Raw genomic sequence first — 17,757 nt, 5'->3', positions numbered from 1 at the left:
ATGACATCTCGCCGAAACGAAACCTTAGGATCTAGCTTCAGCTTGCTACAATCAACGTTGTGGTCGATACAGTTAGCTGGCAATAACACGACACAAAACGATATCAAACATCATTCATATGAATCCGAATTCCAACAAAGACCTTCAAACCGACAATAATGTTTGTATCCGGACCCGACTGACAACATTTTCTTGCCCTTGGCAGAAAAATATCAAAATATGAATGCTAGCTAAGAGCTAACTGGCTATCGGATAGTGGTTGGCAGCTGTCATTTAGCGGTTAGTTTCGGATAATTCAAAGCAACGTTGCTGGTTTTTTCTCTTTGATAACACGAACCTTGTTTAACGATACAATATGAGAAAGGGATAATTGAATCTTTTAAGCAAACTTAGTCGATTAAATGTCTTAAGAAAGCCTGCGGTTAACACTGCACTAGCTGGTGCGGCGGACTAGGCCAGATACTCTCAAGCTATCTTAGCGTTAGTTAGCAAGCTCAAGTTAGCTTAATATGGTTCAATCATGGCCAGCTGGTTTCAGTTGAACTGTTTTCTTGTGCTATAACTTTCAACACCGCATTATCGGTAAATTAATATTGAGTGTACGTTTATCTTGACGTTGCAGTCACACAGCAGCTAACCTAGCTTGCACCTACCAAAAAACACCATTTCTCTTGGCCCAACGCCTGATTTAAAAAAAAAAAACAGCTATCGATGTAACGTCAGCTAATCTGTTAATAACACTGTAGCATAAAAACACAAACTAGCTAACCGTTAGCAAATGAATGCGATTTGAACAAGCAGGACAGAGCATAAAATATTCATTGATTGCCATTGCCTGAGCTACATTAACCTGGTTAGTTAGTAAACGCTTAATAACTGAGAAATAACTACGTCCCAAGCGACGCTGTTACTGGTTAATGTCACAGACTGGAGTAACAATATGATAAAAATGATCGTTGTTTCACCTCAGAGTATGGTCTTTAGAGTCCAGATTAGCCTACAGCCTTTACCCGAACCGCTGCCGGGCAACTCCTCAATCCTGAACAACCGACTGCACACCGACGGCAGCCCGGGATCTCTTACCGCTTAGCTCACTAGCTAGCCATTTAGCAAGCTAGCACACGAAACATTAGCAAAAATGTACGGCGGGACGGTGTCTTTCATACACAACACTCACAAACACACTGCCGTCGCCAAAGGAAAGCGTGTTACCTTTTAATTTCAGCTATCGAAACGTAGTCGAAGTCATGGTTCTCCGTTTGTGGGTATCTTTCTCATTTCTCTTGCCCTCAAGTTGCTATGATTCTGCTGTTGTCTCTTTAAGCCTCCCTCAGCTGCCGATACCCAGGCACAGCGTCATGCTGGCTCACAGCACTGTGATACGCTGAAAAACTGACGTAACTGGTTTGAGGAATAAAGCAAAACATCAGGCGAGCGTAGCTGATTGCGTAGCTCTCAAATGACTGATAAGATGGTGTGAGGACATTCAAATGTCTATAGCCTGCTGTCAAACATGTGTGACACTATTACAGTATTTAGATTGTTAATTAAACACAAAGTAGGGGATTGTCGTCTTTATTATGATCCTCTCAAACATGTTTGTTTTGGGGGGGTTTTGCCAGCCACAGGTGCATCCAACGTGTGACCAAGTCAGTGATGAATGAACAGTGTTGGGGAGTGACTAGTTACAGTAATAAAATAGGAAATAAATGTAATTGTAATTAGTTACAGTTGCTGAGAAAAAATATGTAGCCTAATTGAAATACAGTTACTAATCAAAATGTTGGTGATTAAGATGAGGTTATCTATGAAAATCTTTTCAGCAAAACGTTTATATGTTGAATAAAACATTAATTGTGTTGCTTTACATCTCTTTGCCATGCAGGAATGCCTTCTTTTGGCATATATTTAGACAATGCAGGTCAGCACAGCTGTTGAGACAAATCTGAGTGCAACATTTATGCACTTATGTTTTTAGGTCTTTTCAGTCTTATTGCCCTGTTTAAAACATTTGTTGGATTAGTAATCCAAAAGTTATCAAATGTAATAAGTTACATTACTTTAATGAAGTCATTGTATAGTAACTTAACTCATTACATTTGTAAGGGTAACTTGTAGTCTGTAACCCATTACATTTCAAAAATAACCTTCCCAACACTGTGGACGAAGGACCTGAAAGCCATACTTGAGTAAAACTGCAGTTAGTAAAAGTCACATATGATAATATTATTTGAGTTAAGTTAAAGTCCAATAATATGTAATATTCACTTTGGGCTTACTCAAGTATCAAAGGTAATTTGATATATTTTATATATCAAAAAACTTCACAACTTGGGCTGGGCAATATATATATATATATAAAAAAAAAACAGACACTAAAGAGAGGCAAAACCACCACAAATATCTGTGCTCAGGGGCCCATTGTCTCATATCTGCCCATAAATTACACTGTTTATAAATGATACAACTGAATCATCACCCAGCCTTCTAACAAAAAGTCTGCATATTTTGAGTACAAATAATATTTTGCAGTCTTGTAAATATGTCCTGAGTGAAACCTGTCCTATTGACAGTACTACTGAACCTTGCTGAAACCAAAAGGAAAAAATAAAGCAGAGAACTCTTGTACAAATAAGTTTATTTTGCACATTAGTTACAATGCGGAACATATTTTAAATGCTTTGACCATCTTTATAACTGTGGAGCTACTTGTCAGCGGTCCGAGCAAAATAATGCAGAAAGATTTCTTTAAATGTGGCAACAGATTAAACGACAGCCTCCTTCAACCATACTCCTCCAACCTGTAGGCGTAAATTAAAGCAGACCCAAATCAGACTTGGAAGTACGTGACTGTACAGCTTTACATCCCTACAGACAGGCAGGTATTCAATAAAGCTCTCTTAATAAAAAAAACAACAACATATTTTTCTGTTGTCACATTTATAGGAGCAAGTCCTTCTCTTCCTGTTTTCCCACATTTCAGGTATATTTGAGTCCAGACGGAGCAGAGATCTGTGGCTTTAGGCGTACAGGTCTGCAGTTACAGCCCCAGGTGAGGGTGAGGCACAGCTTTACTGGAACAAGCAGTCTGAAGGGAGAGGCTACAGTTTTTACTAACTGACGTTGGATGAACCCCCAGGGCGGAGCTATGCTGCTGTATGATGGGCCAGAACACCGGGGGGAGGGCGAGTTCGGCGGACAGCACTCCTACAACTGGCTGGTGAGGCGTGTGGCTGTAGCGTTCCCCCATCATGAAGGGGAAAAGTGGAGGAGAGTGAAGGCGGAGGGGGCACCGTGGTGCATCTGAGTCTGAGGGAGTGACAGGTGTGCAGACCTCCCTGCTTATGTTCACATGAGGAGGAGGAGGAGGAGGAGGAGGAGGAAGGCAGCGGTGTGGAGGAGGGATATTTCTGTCACAATGTGATGTGACGTCCTGCTTGTCTTCTGTCCTGACTTCCTCCTGTCCCACCATGCTGCGATGTGGTGCCTCCTCATGACTGTGGTCTCTGGAGAGCGGGGAGCACCTCTGACCTTTACGAAACTTTGCCCTCCTGTTCTTGAACCACACCTGGATTAACAGCAAAGATACATTTATGTAAATGGTATGATTCATCAAAGGTAGTTTTTAATTTACAAACATTTAAACTTTTTTGTTTTTCTAATAATAGAAAGAATATAAATAATAGAAGAAAGAATACTACTACTAATAATAATAAAACATATTTATTAAATTTTTCCTATGCAACATAAAACAGCTTGGGCATGACATGGCAAAGAGAGTGGCTGAAAATAAAAATATTTTTAAAAGTCTGTATTATATCCATCATCAACCCTCACCACCTCCTACAATATAGAGACAGCATCCAAAATATAAATAGGCAATATCGAAAAACAGCAAGATTAGAGAATGATTTAGTTTAAGAAAACATACAGATAAGATAACAGCATTGGCCAAACTTTTTTAAAAAGCAGCATCCACCGAGGAGTGAAGTATACAAGAGATATGTTTATTCACTGCATTGTAAGACTGTGCCATGACTTTTTTATTGAGGCATCAACTTTGATCCAAAAGAGCAAAATGTTCTTCCTGGCAGCAAAATCAAAAGACTGTGAGGTGCCTCTTGTGTTTGATTTTTCTTGATATGAACATCTGGAGGACCAAGTAAGAGGCACATGGGGTCTAATTCTATTTGAACACCACATTTAAAACTTAAAAGGAATTTTAAAGGACTGAATCAAAATGTGAACAGGTGTAGAAATTTAGAGGTAATCCTGATATGAAAGTGAAAGTGAAATAAACAGAACAAAATAAAAGTAATTAACATGATATTTGAGGGAAATTGAAATAACAGTTTAAGGCTGCTTTGAACAACATTTCTCTGTCAGAAAAAAACATATTGTCATATGAGAGATTGTCAGAGATAATAGAAACTCATTTAGCAAACTGACCTATACTGCAAGTAATATCTTATTGTTAGATCAGAATTATGGTGTGTTAATGTGTACATCACTTTAATGTTGCAGCTAGTAAAGGTGTAGCCATTTTTGGTAACTCTATATACTGCTGGGAAGTAAAATCTATAATAATACATCAGAATGTATTAGTTGATTATATTTTGTTTTGTTAATCTGAATCTGCAAGGTAACTAAAGCCTTTCAATTGATGTAGTGGAGTAAAAAGTATGATATTTCTGACTGAAACGTATTTGAGTTGAAGTAGCAGAAAATGGAGATACTCAAGGAAAGTACAAGTACCTAAAAATTGTACTTAGATACAGTACCTGAGTAAATTGGTTACTTTCCACCACTGCAAGTATGGGTAGGTTTTCTGTATCATTCCTTAAAATAACAAGTGTTTGTGTTTGTTCATGCACTTTCACCCCCTCATCAGAGTTACATGTCTGGAAATTTCTATCAGTATCCAAAGGTGAAGGCAGCAAGGGTTTTATTCATGCTTTCCAGCTAAGTATTTACATTAATTTACAACTACAAAGATTAGCATTGTTGGTTTCGTTTACAGTCAGCTGTGCTCTCACCTGAATGCGAGCCTCGGGCAGATTGATGCAGACAGCCAGCCTCTCTCTCATGCCAACATCTGGGTATTGAGTCTGCTGGAAGGCTTTCTCCAGAGCTTGTAGCTGTGACACTGTGAATGCTGTGCGGCTGCGGCGCTGCTTCTGCTGGTTGCCATACCGAGCCTCCAGAATGAGCTCTGGGCAGGACAGAGAAAAACAAAACGTCAGCACCAAAATACTTGAATGTACTGAGTCAGCAGCAAGTTCTCCTCAACTAATAAGGAACATGACAGAGAGGCCATTTGATATTTACTTCCACATTTCTATGTTGTTTTTCTGTGTTATCAGGGATGCTGTAGAGTTTTGACCTGTCTAAACTCAGTTTGGACTTTTATTAAAAAAGAAAAAAAAACAAAAACATTATGAATTCATAGTGAGCTCAGTTGTTTCAGGTGGATGCCAAATATTAACAGTGGTGGAAGAAGCATAAAGATTGTATAAAAGATTGTCAAAGTAGCAATACCACACTCTAAAAATACTCCACTACAAGTACTGCATTCATAATTTGACTCAACTTAAAAGTAGGCTATTATCAACAAAACAATGCAACAAAAGGCATTAATGTCTAATTATAATAGTAATGATAATAAAGCCAGATAATTAGAAAATTTAAAAAAAAAGAGAAGCATATTTTTATGAGTAAAATCTGTGTACTTCATCAACGTTTAAGTATCAGTATCAAAATATACTTAAAATACTTAATATAATATAAGAACTTATTTTGCAGAACGGCCCATTTTAGAATAAATGTATTCTATTATATAATGTATTATAAGAACTGATACATTAATGTGTTCATTCATTTAATATTGCAGCCGGCAAAGGTGGTGCTATTTTTTATTAAATAAACGTGGTGGAGCAGATAGCACAATATTTGCCACTGAAATGTAGTGGAGTAGAACTATAAAGTAAAACAACAGAAATAATGAAGTGAAGTATCTCAAAATTGTACTTAAGTAAAGTAAAAGTGTTAGTTAGTCTCCAACAGTGCACTTAAAACAAACCAATGTTCATTAAGTTTTTTTTAATTTATATCATTCACAATCTATTGTTTACCTACTGTGATGGTGAACTGGACACCATTTTAGTATTAGTAACATCACTGTGTAGTAATTTTACATCGGCCTGTATATTTTAAACACTATACCATAGTCGTAGACCTCAGATTAAACTGTTATATTCAAGTTTCTAAATCACTGGAGGCATAAGGCTTAGATTTTGGGAGGGTGGGTGTGCGGTGGGGCTGGGAACACGCTCCCCTACATTATTAAGAACATGTGCATTTGTGCCCACTAATTAAAACATGAAAGTAGCAGACTGCTTTTATTTTTTACCATAATTAAATAGATGCAGAAAAGGCACAAAGTGATGCAAAACAAGTCCACCAAAATACAAGAAATTAAGTGATTGACGACCATATGTGTTCCATGTGTCTCCCCCAATGTTGAAATTAAACCTACGCCCTCGGAGTGAAGTGTCACAGGACCAGGATGACCCACCTGCGAGTCTCTCAGCCACAGACAGGGTGTGCGCTGCGGGGCTGGCCGCAGAGTAAACGTGGTACTGCTCCGCCATCTGGTGGTGCAGGTCGAACAGCATGGAGTTCACACCGTGGAGGGGATACACACCAGCACCAACACCGCTGGACGTCCCGCAGAAATTCAAGGAGTTCATACTGAATCTGTAGAAAAAACAGAAAGACTAATTTTACTGGGTCCATGTTTGACTGGAGAGCATTAGAACATAAATTACACCTAAACCCATAAAGGTAAAGTCTCTAAAACTTTCTAAATACACTTGTTAAAGGACAAAATTAAATTATGAACAATTAATAAATGAAGATATTATTATCTGGTCATTTGATAAATTATTGGAATGAGAAGCCAATTAATAGGCCTACTGTGACAGAACAGTAGTTATCATTAGGGGGTCCAACATTATTTCTCAGTGCTCCCTAAACTAATATTCCCCTTTCTCTCTTGGCAATTTATTTAGTCACGTTCAGACTGGGAACTCAGTTGGAATATTTACAAATAAAGTAGAAAAAGTATTATCATGATTATGATTATTATTGTTGTTGCTGTTGTTATTATGACTATTATTGCATTTCTTACAAATTAGGCGACATCTTTGCTCTCTAATTAAAAAGATGAGATTGGCTCCAGCACCCAGTTTTGCACCTGTTCTGCATCAGGACTATCCGTAAAAACAACATTTATTAACATAAATATTACAATTCAAAGACCAGATTTCACTGATTTCCACAAGGATTCTCAGAGATTTTTTTTCAGCGTCCCGTTTACCTGAGATCCGGAGCGTGAGATCCAGGTGCGCTTTTACGCACAGAAGTCTGAACCCGGTGAGCCGTGTAGTCCAGTATCTCTTAGTCCAGTTTTTACCTTATATCCTCGCACAGCAGCGCTCTTTGTCGTGGCAGAGATCTAATTCTCCGAAACCATTCTCACCCACGACTATTTAAGAAGCATTTACCCAGGCTCCCCTCAGCCATTAGCCAATAGAAAGAAAGGTATTAGCCGGGATTAGGTGGGATGAGGGAAGAGAGGGGGGTTGCAAGGAGCTCAAGTTTTTGAAACTATTGAACTTGAGAGATTTATGCCAAGGATCCCCCTATAAGCGAGCGTTTCATTCCCTCCCGTTAAAACAATTAAAACAATGTGGTCGGCTAATCTCCGAGGCAGGACAGATTAAAATAACAGCCTTTGATTGTGCTCTCCTTCTCAGCCCTCTTTCTCCCAGACCGCTGGTTTTGACAGTCCCCCCTCGGAGGGGGTTTTTCTCTAAGGGTTTGTTTTGCTAACAGGCACCATATTTTGCCCATAAACTGTCACCATGTGAAGTTAATCTGAACCCTCCTCAATGAGAACTATTTCTTTAAAAATCCAGCTGAGCTAAATTAGAAGTCTTCCCAGGAGCAGAAAACACGGAAACACCAAATCATCACCAGCATGAAGTCCTCTTATTTTCATCACTTCTGGTGCATTTCATATAAACCATACTCCAGTAGTGCATTCACTTTATTTAATTACAGTTTTTAGGTTGAGTATTTGCAATTTATGTAATTTAATGCCTCTAATTTGGAATTTATTTGACTGAAGTCACAGTATGATGTAGGCTATTTGTATACAGCTCTAAGGGCATTTAACAAGTTAATTAATGTGCAGTATTTGTCAACAATGATAACTGCTCATTTATTTTATAGGCTGTAGAAAGAAACTATTTGTTTTAACTTAGAGAAGTTTGTCTCCAGACTACCTTAAATTTTTAAATTGACTGAATTTGAGAAGATAAGTTGAATTACTACAAAATGACCTCAACTCAGATTCAGTCATCTTAAAACATTAAATCAGTTGGGACACTAACCTTTTAGAGTAAAACAAATACTTACTTTTTGCAGTTTAATATTTCAACTGCTTTACACTATATTGTCATTATAATCTGTTTATTAACCAGCCTCCACTTATGGGTGCTTCACCACAGGAGTTATCGTCATTTACACAAACAACAATAAAACACTATCTGCTCATAGCGACAAATAATGTGTTGTGAACTATATGTTAATATTCTGGTCATAAATGCTAGAGTAGTTACAGTGTCAACTCTTTCTCAAATACTTGACTTAATTACAGTTTATAGATTGAGTCTTTCCATTTTTGCTACTTTTTACATTTACCCCACTTCATTTTAGAGGTAATAAAGTACTTTTTATTACATTAATCTAACAAATATTGTAAGTAACTACTTTTAGATTGATACTGTACCAATGAAGCATATGAAGTAGTTAAAAGTTATTCATAAAAAATATGAAAATACTTTTTACTGACTGTTTTTTCTTTTTAATCAGTAGATCCATTTAGTGTTGTAGCTTTTGTTTTGATCGTATCACATGGCTTTCCTCGCCAGATGGAGTTAACCTGATCATAAAATTGTAGCTATTTTAAATTTCCATTTTTCAATGAAAACTTTTGTTTATGTTTGGGTTCAAGGTCAGAAGAGTCAACATGGACAAGGAATCCTAAAATGCTCAGATGAATGAACATCGACAATAGAGTACTTCATAGATGAGGTTTTTCTGTAGGCTGACGCAGAAGCAGCGTCACCCTGGATCGCTCATCGAAAAGTCTACGGGATTTTTCCATTGGATTGTTCTGTGGCCAAAAAAAAACAACCTGTTTCTGATACATACACGTTTTGTTTAGCAAGAAAATCTTCACAAATGAACACCACTTTTAGAATTTTTGAAGCCTAAATACAATCACTAGAAGTAAAAAGCTAACATTAGGCTACAAACAAACTAGGTAGTTGTATGACTCAACATTCCCACCACAGGGCAGTAAAGCCGCACTCGGCGCGGCTCGATGTGATGACGTTCTGCTGTCTCATTTAGCAACTTCTTAGTGCCTCCTTTTTTGAAGATACATAAAAGCTTCTAAGTTCACAAATTTTATGTTGTAGAACAAACACGAGAAAGTCTCTTAAGCTTGTGTTAGCCACAGGCGTTGTTTCAGGTTTCTAACCGAAAACTCATTCAAAAAACCCATCGAACATATCGAGGGAACCGGGAGTACTAAAACGCTAACTCACTCACTCCCGAGACGCTCTGCCTTGACTCCATCTGCTGAGGAAGATCATGTGATATGACTGAAAGCTCCTGAACAGCTACCAAATGGATCATGTCTAAGATTATTTCGTTAAAAATAATGTTATGCACTAAATTAATGCACTAGAAATATTGTTCAAATGATGTTTTGCATACATAACCACACTAGAGTTTTACAAGTAAACAAGCGCTGACAGCATTTCTACTTCATCCATCTACTCTACCACAATTCAGAGAGACAGCTTGTACTTTGGACGCCACTACAACCATTTGACAGCTTTAGTTACTAGTTAATTTGTAGATAAAATGATTGAATATAATCACTTTTACGTTTGATGCTTTAAGTATATCTTGATGGTAATACTTAATAATAAGTAATAACACGAGTAGCTCTTCTGCTTGTAACAGAGTATTTTATTCCTGTAAACAGTATTAACACAGTTTAAAAATTTGAGAGGTTGATTGTAATTTTAAAAAAGTAGGAGGAAGTTATATAGTTTTTATTAGTGTTAACGTTACTTTATATCTTTTTTTTGTTAGGTTTACTTTAAATACACTGTAATTGCAGTTACTTTTCTTAGTTTACAACACAAACATGTAAACTTCCTGATTGGGAAGTTCTCCAAAATAATGTTTTGCTGTGGGCACAACTTGTTACATATCATTAAGTGCTGCAGAGCCGTTTCCCTGCGTTCACTTTCAATTCACATTCGTGTTTCAAGCAGAAATAAGATGCTACAGGTACATTCCTCCACCCCAACCAGCTGCACATGAAGAAATTGTTTTTGTGTGTGTCTGTATTCATAAACAACACAAACATGGGAGATGTCTTGACAGCTGTGTGCACAAATAATCGGGTTCACCTTTTCCTCTCACACTTGCACACAATAAACTGCTCAGACTTCCAAAAATGTGAAAATGTTTGTGCTCTTTTTTTCCCGTGCTTCTTTTTTCCTCCTCCTTTCGCCGTTCTTGGCTGTCAAGCTATATTAGTGTCCGATAGAAATAAGTCATTTAGAAGAGGCTCTGTCGGCCAGCCCCTCAGCCCCACTAAAAGCTCCAGGATTAGGTCCCAGAGGCCTTTGTCTCCGCAGCCCGCAGGATTAGGGGAGATTTACTGCGAGGAGAGAAAAAAAGTAGTTATTTCATGGCACTTTCATGATGAAACCTGGCCAAAGCTGTGTTGGCTGGGGGGATTAGAGGCACACAAAGAGTGTGGTTGTGTGTGACCCTCCCCATCCCAGAACCGCCACCACTGACTCACTCACCGCCCCCCTCCTCCTTCCTGGATCATTTCCCCTTCTGCAGGCCAAGCAGGGCTTCACCTCCTACCCATCAAGACGACCAGGGTTCAGTCTAAATGAGTAATGTCCTCTTCAGTCAGCCCTGTCATCCAAAAACTTGCTGACTGACTACAAGTGAGCTTTAAACAACAGCAACATCATAGTCCATTAAGTTATCAGCAGTTTTGTGATTTAAAAGTGAGAAACGGGCGCTGGGGCAGCACGTCTGATCACCAGGATGTGAGTGTTTTGCAATAAAAGACTTAAGTGCAGAGGTAAATGAGAAGTTACTGGATTTGAGTCCCTCCTGTAGTGTTTAAAACAGCTTAAAGGGAGTTATCCTGCTCTTAGAGGATCCACTTACACATGCACGGATTACAGTGAATAAAAGACAAAAGGCTAAGTCACATCACTGACAACAGTCTCACCGCTGAGCAGGTGGAAACTCGGGTTTAATAACTGTTGTCACATCGCAAGAGGGAATTACTGTAAGAAAATGACAACGTAAATGGTGACTGTCAGAACAGTCAGTCTTCATTCTGCCTGATGGCAAACAACATTAAGTTATTAAAGTTATACTAATAAAAGCCCTGTCATATATTTCCATGTACTGCTGCAACTATTGCTGAATTTATCTCAAAACAGAACAGACAACAGCCCTATCTAGAGCCAGGGTTTGATTTGTCCGTTCTGGGCTACTGTAGAAACAACATGGCAGACACCATGGATTAGGACTCCGTAAGTGGACATAAACAGCTCATTCTAGGGTAACAAAAAAAAAGATTATTTTTTTCAGGTGATTATAAACTCATGAAACATAGTTATAAATATTATATTCCCTTTCTGCCAAAACATAACACTCAGGGCTCATTTACGTTGGCTATGAAGACAGACAGAGCTTTCTGTCTGGACTCTGCGTTCATTTCTTCTGGAGCTCACAGATATGGATGAAAGTGAGCAGTACTACCAGAGATCGTGGAGGCAGCGTAGTTCAAGCGAGATGCGACAGAAGGTGCCGACGAAGAGATTTAAAAAATGTCAGAACTGAATGAATCAGTAATATATAAAAACGCATAATAATATATAGTGACATTAGTGGGAAGAATTCTCCATCCACACGTGAGGATTTATAGCTGCACAGACCTCCGCCATCTACATTGCTGCCTCCATTTAAAGGTACAATATTACAACCTCTTCCCTGTCACCTCGTTTGTCGTCATGTGAAAGGTCATCAGAAGGGATGCACGCAAGTAAGTGGGCAGTTACTTTTTCAACATATTATTGTATGTAAAGACAGCACACACTACACAACACGCTCAACCTTTAAAAAAACAAGACCAAAGGCTGTAATGTAAATATTTTTTTTTAGGATTCATAAGCTTTCAAAAAATCAAAAGATGATCTGATAACCTGACAATAAAAGAGTGAAAGAACACACTGGCTCAATCAAGGCATCAACTAAAATTAATTTTCATTATTGATTAACCTACCAATTATTTTCTTGATTAATCTATCACAAAGTGGCCCCTTCAAATTGCTTCTTTTGTGCATCCAATAGTCCAAAACCTAAAGATATATTTTATTATTATTAGAATAAGTGATTTTTGGTTTTAAAATGTTTCTTCTGATTTCCTTTTTATTGATTGATCATAGTCATTTTAGCTCTTCGATGGGATTTAACAAAAGTTTGACTTCAGTATGGGCCACATTTTCAACTGAGAGAAAAGATGAACAAACAGTTGTTGAACAAATCTGATCTGAACTCCGCAGCAGCATTTCAGCTGTGGGTCATCTAGCGTCATTTGCTCAAGCAGAAAATAATTTGAACGGCATAAGATTTGGGTTCAGGTGAAGATGTGACCGAAAATATTGAGAAAACTGTCCACATTCTTAATAGTGCTAGCTTATGATCACATAAAACAAAGTAAGGCAGCAGATTCTCAAAATTGAGAACCTTAATTAGGAATTATTTGGTGCATTTAAAAAATGACTTTAAAGATTAACGGACTATCAAAGTAGTTGTCACTTTCAATTTCCTGTCTGCATGCTAATAAATTATTAACTAATAATCACAGCTCTAGACTTGTTTCATTTAAAGTTTAGTTATTAATGAAATTTGCATTGGTGGAAAGTGGGAGGTGTTGAAGTAAATGAGGGTGGAGGGGCCGTTCATTTCTTCTTTTCTTGTCACTAAGAGGGTTTTTGTTAATGTCTCCTGTTTAACAGATGTTTCAGAAAGCAAACCTCCCTTATGTTCAGGCTTTCTTTAATTACTTATCAATAGTGGAAATTTGTATTGACAAGGGCCTGTCAGAAGGGGGCCTTTGAAGTTGTCAGTTATCTCAAAGGACGGCCCCCTCCCTCAACACCAACTGGATCGATCGGCATGCAAAAGCACAATTGAGGGGCCTTTTGGGGCCACGATGATAGTACGGGAGCATGTGGGCCGGAGAGGGGAGAGCTTCTTCATCGCGGGGAATCGATAGGGCCGGCTGGCCTTTGACCTGAGGGAGACTGGGAGAGCGGGCGGCGGGTCAGTCGCTCCTCTTAAGCCCCAGGATCACGCTGTGAGGCCTGACACTGGCTATGACACACTCAGGGCTTAGAGTGACATTGACCCGGCTGCAAACACACCAAGTACACACACAAAAACCTCAAACATACACACACACATACAGAGAACAGCGTTTTGTATGAGAAGATCATTTTTAAGGGAACAAACGAATCCATTAGTCTGGTTTTATTGATTTAAAATGAGGAGCTGCAGGTCTGAGAGATGCATTATTTTCTAATAATTCCTCCTTTATAAGACCTCCAGACTTATTACCTTCCAATTAGCTTCTTATGGTCTCCTGTGCAGCCCCTGGGAGCACGGGAATAAGCAGCTACAGCAGCAGATCAATATGCGGGACTGAGTAAAGATCAGTCTCTTAATTGGGCGAGAGTGCTATAGATTAAAGACAGAGAGAAAGGGGGGACAGGGACAGGCAGCTGTGGGTGTCCCGAGGCTCAAGGGCACCCACAGTGGGCCAGACTGGGGTGCAAAGGTTGAACACAGAGAGAGAAAACAGCCATCGTCCTTTTAGGGACATCTTTTAAGACCCAGTGATAATACGAACTGTGTGCACAAAGATTTAAGTTTGAGTTTCTTTTAAACTGAAGAGGAACGAAGTTACACAGAAAAGTGGAGAGAAACCATCAGTGCAGCAGGAAAGTGAGAACATTTAATATGTCAAATATGTGCACAAATAGTGATGCTGCCAGAGGAAGAGAGCACCATACTTGTGCACATATTTTACATGTTAATCCTTTGAAACCTGGATTGTTTTCTTGTGCTGCGTTCAAACGCCTCACACCAGCTATTTGACCCTTTGGAAACTGAGCAAATTTGTTTGATTTTTTTTTTTTTTAAACATAGGAAAAAAATGCAATGACCAACTTGGTTAGAAATGTCATTAAATACAGAAGGGAGGAGTATTAAAGAATAACCCCAAAAATAAGGAAAATGTCCAGATGGACTAAATTTATAGTAATAATATATTTTATATTTAAAATTATGTTACGGAAAAATAAATAACAATAATATGTATAAAACAAAACTAAAATATGTCAAAACATGTCATTTTTTATCTTTGCAGTGCTGCAGACGAGTTCTTTAAGGATGCAACAGACTGAGATTCCTAAATACCGCTGAGTTGACATGATACCTCAAATAATCAATGGGCTGCCTAATTGCAACTAAACTGATGATGAATTACTTGTCATGGTCACTTTGAAAGCAAAAAAGGAAAACATCTGCATGTTTCTGCTTCTTTAATGTGAGAATTTGCTGCTTATAGACTGAATATATTTGATTTTGGCGCTAATGGTCGCACAAAATGTAAAATCTGAGAGTGCTGGTACTGAAAATTTTGATGGACATTTGTCATTTTTTTTAGATTTTAGTCAAAATTAATCAAGAAAATAATTGGCAGATAAATTAAGAACAATAATAACTATCGGTTGCCGTCTTAAATAACATGAGTTGGAACTTATGATTATTTTCAATCATTGTTTTTCTCGATTAATTGTTTGGAATAAAAAATGTGACAGATTTGGTCCAGGGTGACATCTTCAAATGTCTTGTTCTGTCTGAGTAAAAGTCCAAAACCCAAACATAATCACGGCATTAAATAGAAGATTAAGACAACGGAACAGAGGTGGTAGCCGGTGAACTTCTGGCATTTTTTGCTCAACTGAATGATTTTCACAAGTAATCGATTTTCAAAATAGCTGTCGATTTATTTTCTGTATATCGACTAATCAATGAATCTGCTAATCACAGGAGTCTGCAGGCAGTAAAGTGTTTATTTGTTCCGGCTTTCACCAAGATAATGCAGCTCTTCATCTCTCAGCATGGGGTCAGTTTCGGGGCTCTCGGCCTGCAGCTTCCCCCTCGTGACCCCCGCTAGTCAAAGGTGATCACTGGGGAGAGAGAATGAGAGGCACTGATCGAATTTGATAATGAAGACGACCCCTCTAAGCTGCTTTGCTCCACATGTTCAAAATCTCTGCAACACTCAATAAACACTAGGAAGCCCCCCTCCCTGTCACTGGAACATTGTGTAGGTATTGATCCCAGCTAACTGGCTCTTTTAATACCTGGGGTCTGTGGCCCGGCCTGGGGAAATGCATACTGACATGTGACGGGAGGAGCTTAACAGGCAAACACACCGAAGAAAAGATGGGCCTCTCAGTTTAGCATTTTTCTCCCATTTTTTCACAGTTTACACATCTGCTGAAGAAAGGAGAATTACAGCCGCTGCACCTGCTGGTAAAAGGGACATATATAGATCGCAAGAGGCCCTGCACTGTACGGAGAAAAAGCTGTCACACTGTCAAAAACTATTTGTGCAGCAGAGGTGGAGGAAGTATTCAAATCTTTTACTGAAGTAAAGTAGCCATAAAACTTTGTAAAAATGCAAAAATACTCTTTTATAAGTTAAAGTATGTTTTTTCTGGTGATATTTCCAATTTAGGACTTTAAGTATTCAAAGTAAAAATAAGTTTGATTCATTTCAAGTTTATGTTAGACAAAAAAAAAAAAGAAGTTCAAGCAAGTGTGTAATGAAGGCGCTCTTTAGTAAGCAACATAACAGTTCAGTAAAGAACAAACGTCCAAGGTACTTCTCTAACAATATTTTGGGGGGGGGGGGGGGGGGGTATAATATGGCAGAGGGAAACTTTTTATATATCCAAAATGCCACCGTTTATATAACCCTAAATAAAAAAAATAGTTTCAGTGTTTTTTTTTTGTAGTGGCTCTGATGCATGTAGTCTGGTGCTTTAATTGGTTATGATATATACTGTGTGTATATTTCTTTTATTATTTTGTTCTGTCTTGCTGTCTCTACATTAATTTTCTTATTTTGTTCCTATTTTTTCTCTCCTTTAGAAATCCTGTAAAGCCATCTAGTGGTCATACTTTGCATTTGTCGCTTGTGAGTCTGTTGGCTTCTTGCTCAGGTGTTCACAATCTTTAATTTAGGAAACGGTTAACTTTGTGCCGAGGGTTACATCCTGAACAAGGCTGTTTGCGTTGCTGTGTGTGTTTTCAGTATTTCACTATGAAATAGCCGTCTAATAAAAGACTTTTGAACTTTTTGCAAATAGAGTGCCTTGGACCTGGACCTTGATTTTTTAAAATTTCTCAATATTTCATTACTTATAAATATTAATTATTACATTTTTAAAAAAAAAATGTTTTAGTCTATTTAACTCTCTTTTTAACAAATTAATCCTACATTCCTGTGGTGTTGAAATATCATAAAAATGAAATCCCTGACTGGGAAAATTAAAGTAAATGCCACATAGTTGCCAAAAGTTGCAAAGTCGGCAAAAAGTTTGGTACACAAAGTTGCAGAGGAAATAAAATGTTCAGCTGATGGTAATAAAGTTTTTCATTAGTTAAAATAATATTTCAGTGGCTAGTTTTAGGGGATGTAGCCTCCTGGTGCAGAAACAGTTCTGGGACAAAATCTTCAAACTGTTATTGCGTTGTTAAACGCTCTGAGCGATAAATATAACATGTTTTCAGCGTCCATGTTGCTTCCACATAACAACTTTAAGCTCACAGACACACCAAAGTTGGCAGAACGACTTACCGATTCGGGGAATGGGACCATCTGAGAAACACATGAATGCAGCATAAGTTCCTATAGAAACATGATCGACATATTGGCCGCCATCCCAGCATGCATTCTTTGAGCTTTAAGTCATTTTTTGTAGCTGGAAGAGAACATATATGATGGAGACCTGTGGAGTCTTTAATACATGTTAAGATAAGTCATGGTTGTTTCTTCTTTGTTACAATAATAATAATAACATTTTAGAATTCAGTCCCTTCACTTGTGATTTAAGAAAAATCCCTGGGAGCAGCTTCACATATCTGAGAATATATAAGGTTGTCAAATAAGAGAAAAAGGATTTACTTTTTAAACTGAGAAAATGTGAACAGAAAGTAAATCAGTCTGCGATGTTTCTCAGTGTGACTGAACAGATGTTGGTTCAGCTTAATATCTAAGTTTACTGAACTTGTTTCTTTTAACACACTTAACTCAGTTTTACATTTACAACTATTCATAAGATGACTTTAAACTTATTATTCGATCTTAGTTCAGTTAATGCACATTTTTTAGGCAGCAGAATATTCAGTCCAACCATCCTGAAATTATTAAGTGTGTACATGCTGATGGGTAGTTTAATTTGTAGCTGATAAATTGATCAAACACTGTATATAAAA

General features: G+C 38.0%; 2 protein-coding genes across 4 annotated transcripts in view; both read right to left on the bottom strand.

The window, feature by feature from the left end:
- Positions 1-1,333, bottom strand: part of csnk1g2b (casein kinase 1, gamma 2b) — a 43,161-nt gene extending 41,828 nt beyond the window's left edge. For 2 of the 3 annotated variants that reach the window (XM_042515025.1, XM_042515039.1), the window contains exon 1: positions 1,213-1,333. The gene's annotated coding sequence lies outside the window, so the exon portion shown is untranslated. Of the gene's footprint in view, positions 1-965; positions 983-1,212 lie in introns of those variants that run through there. The other variant, XM_042515032.1, reaches the window with a different exon arrangement.
- Positions 1,334-2,707: 1,374 nt separating this feature from the next.
- Positions 2,708-17,150, bottom strand: zgc:101100 (uncharacterized protein LOC445169 homolog). Its single transcript, XM_042512238.1, has 4 exons — positions 17,120-17,150; positions 6,575-6,756; positions 5,037-5,212; positions 2,708-3,568 (listed from the first exon to the last, which is right to left on the bottom strand). The coding sequence occupies exons 2-4, from the start codon at positions 6,747-6,749 to the stop codon at positions 3,041-3,043; spliced, it is 879 nt and encodes a 292-aa protein (XP_042368172.1). The 5' UTR covers positions 6,750-6,756; positions 17,120-17,150; the 3' UTR covers positions 2,708-3,040.
- Between the last annotated feature and the right edge of the window lie 607 nt (positions 17,151-17,757).

The sequence above is a fragment of the Plectropomus leopardus genome, chromosome 3 (genome assembly GCF_008729295.1).
Source record: "Plectropomus leopardus isolate mb chromosome 3, YSFRI_Pleo_2.0, whole genome shotgun sequence".
Taxonomy (NCBI): Eukaryota; Metazoa; Chordata; class Actinopteri; order Perciformes; family Serranidae; genus Plectropomus; species Plectropomus leopardus.
Note: the sequence above shows the minus strand (reverse complement) of the source record. Positions and strands in the feature narration are given on the sequence as shown.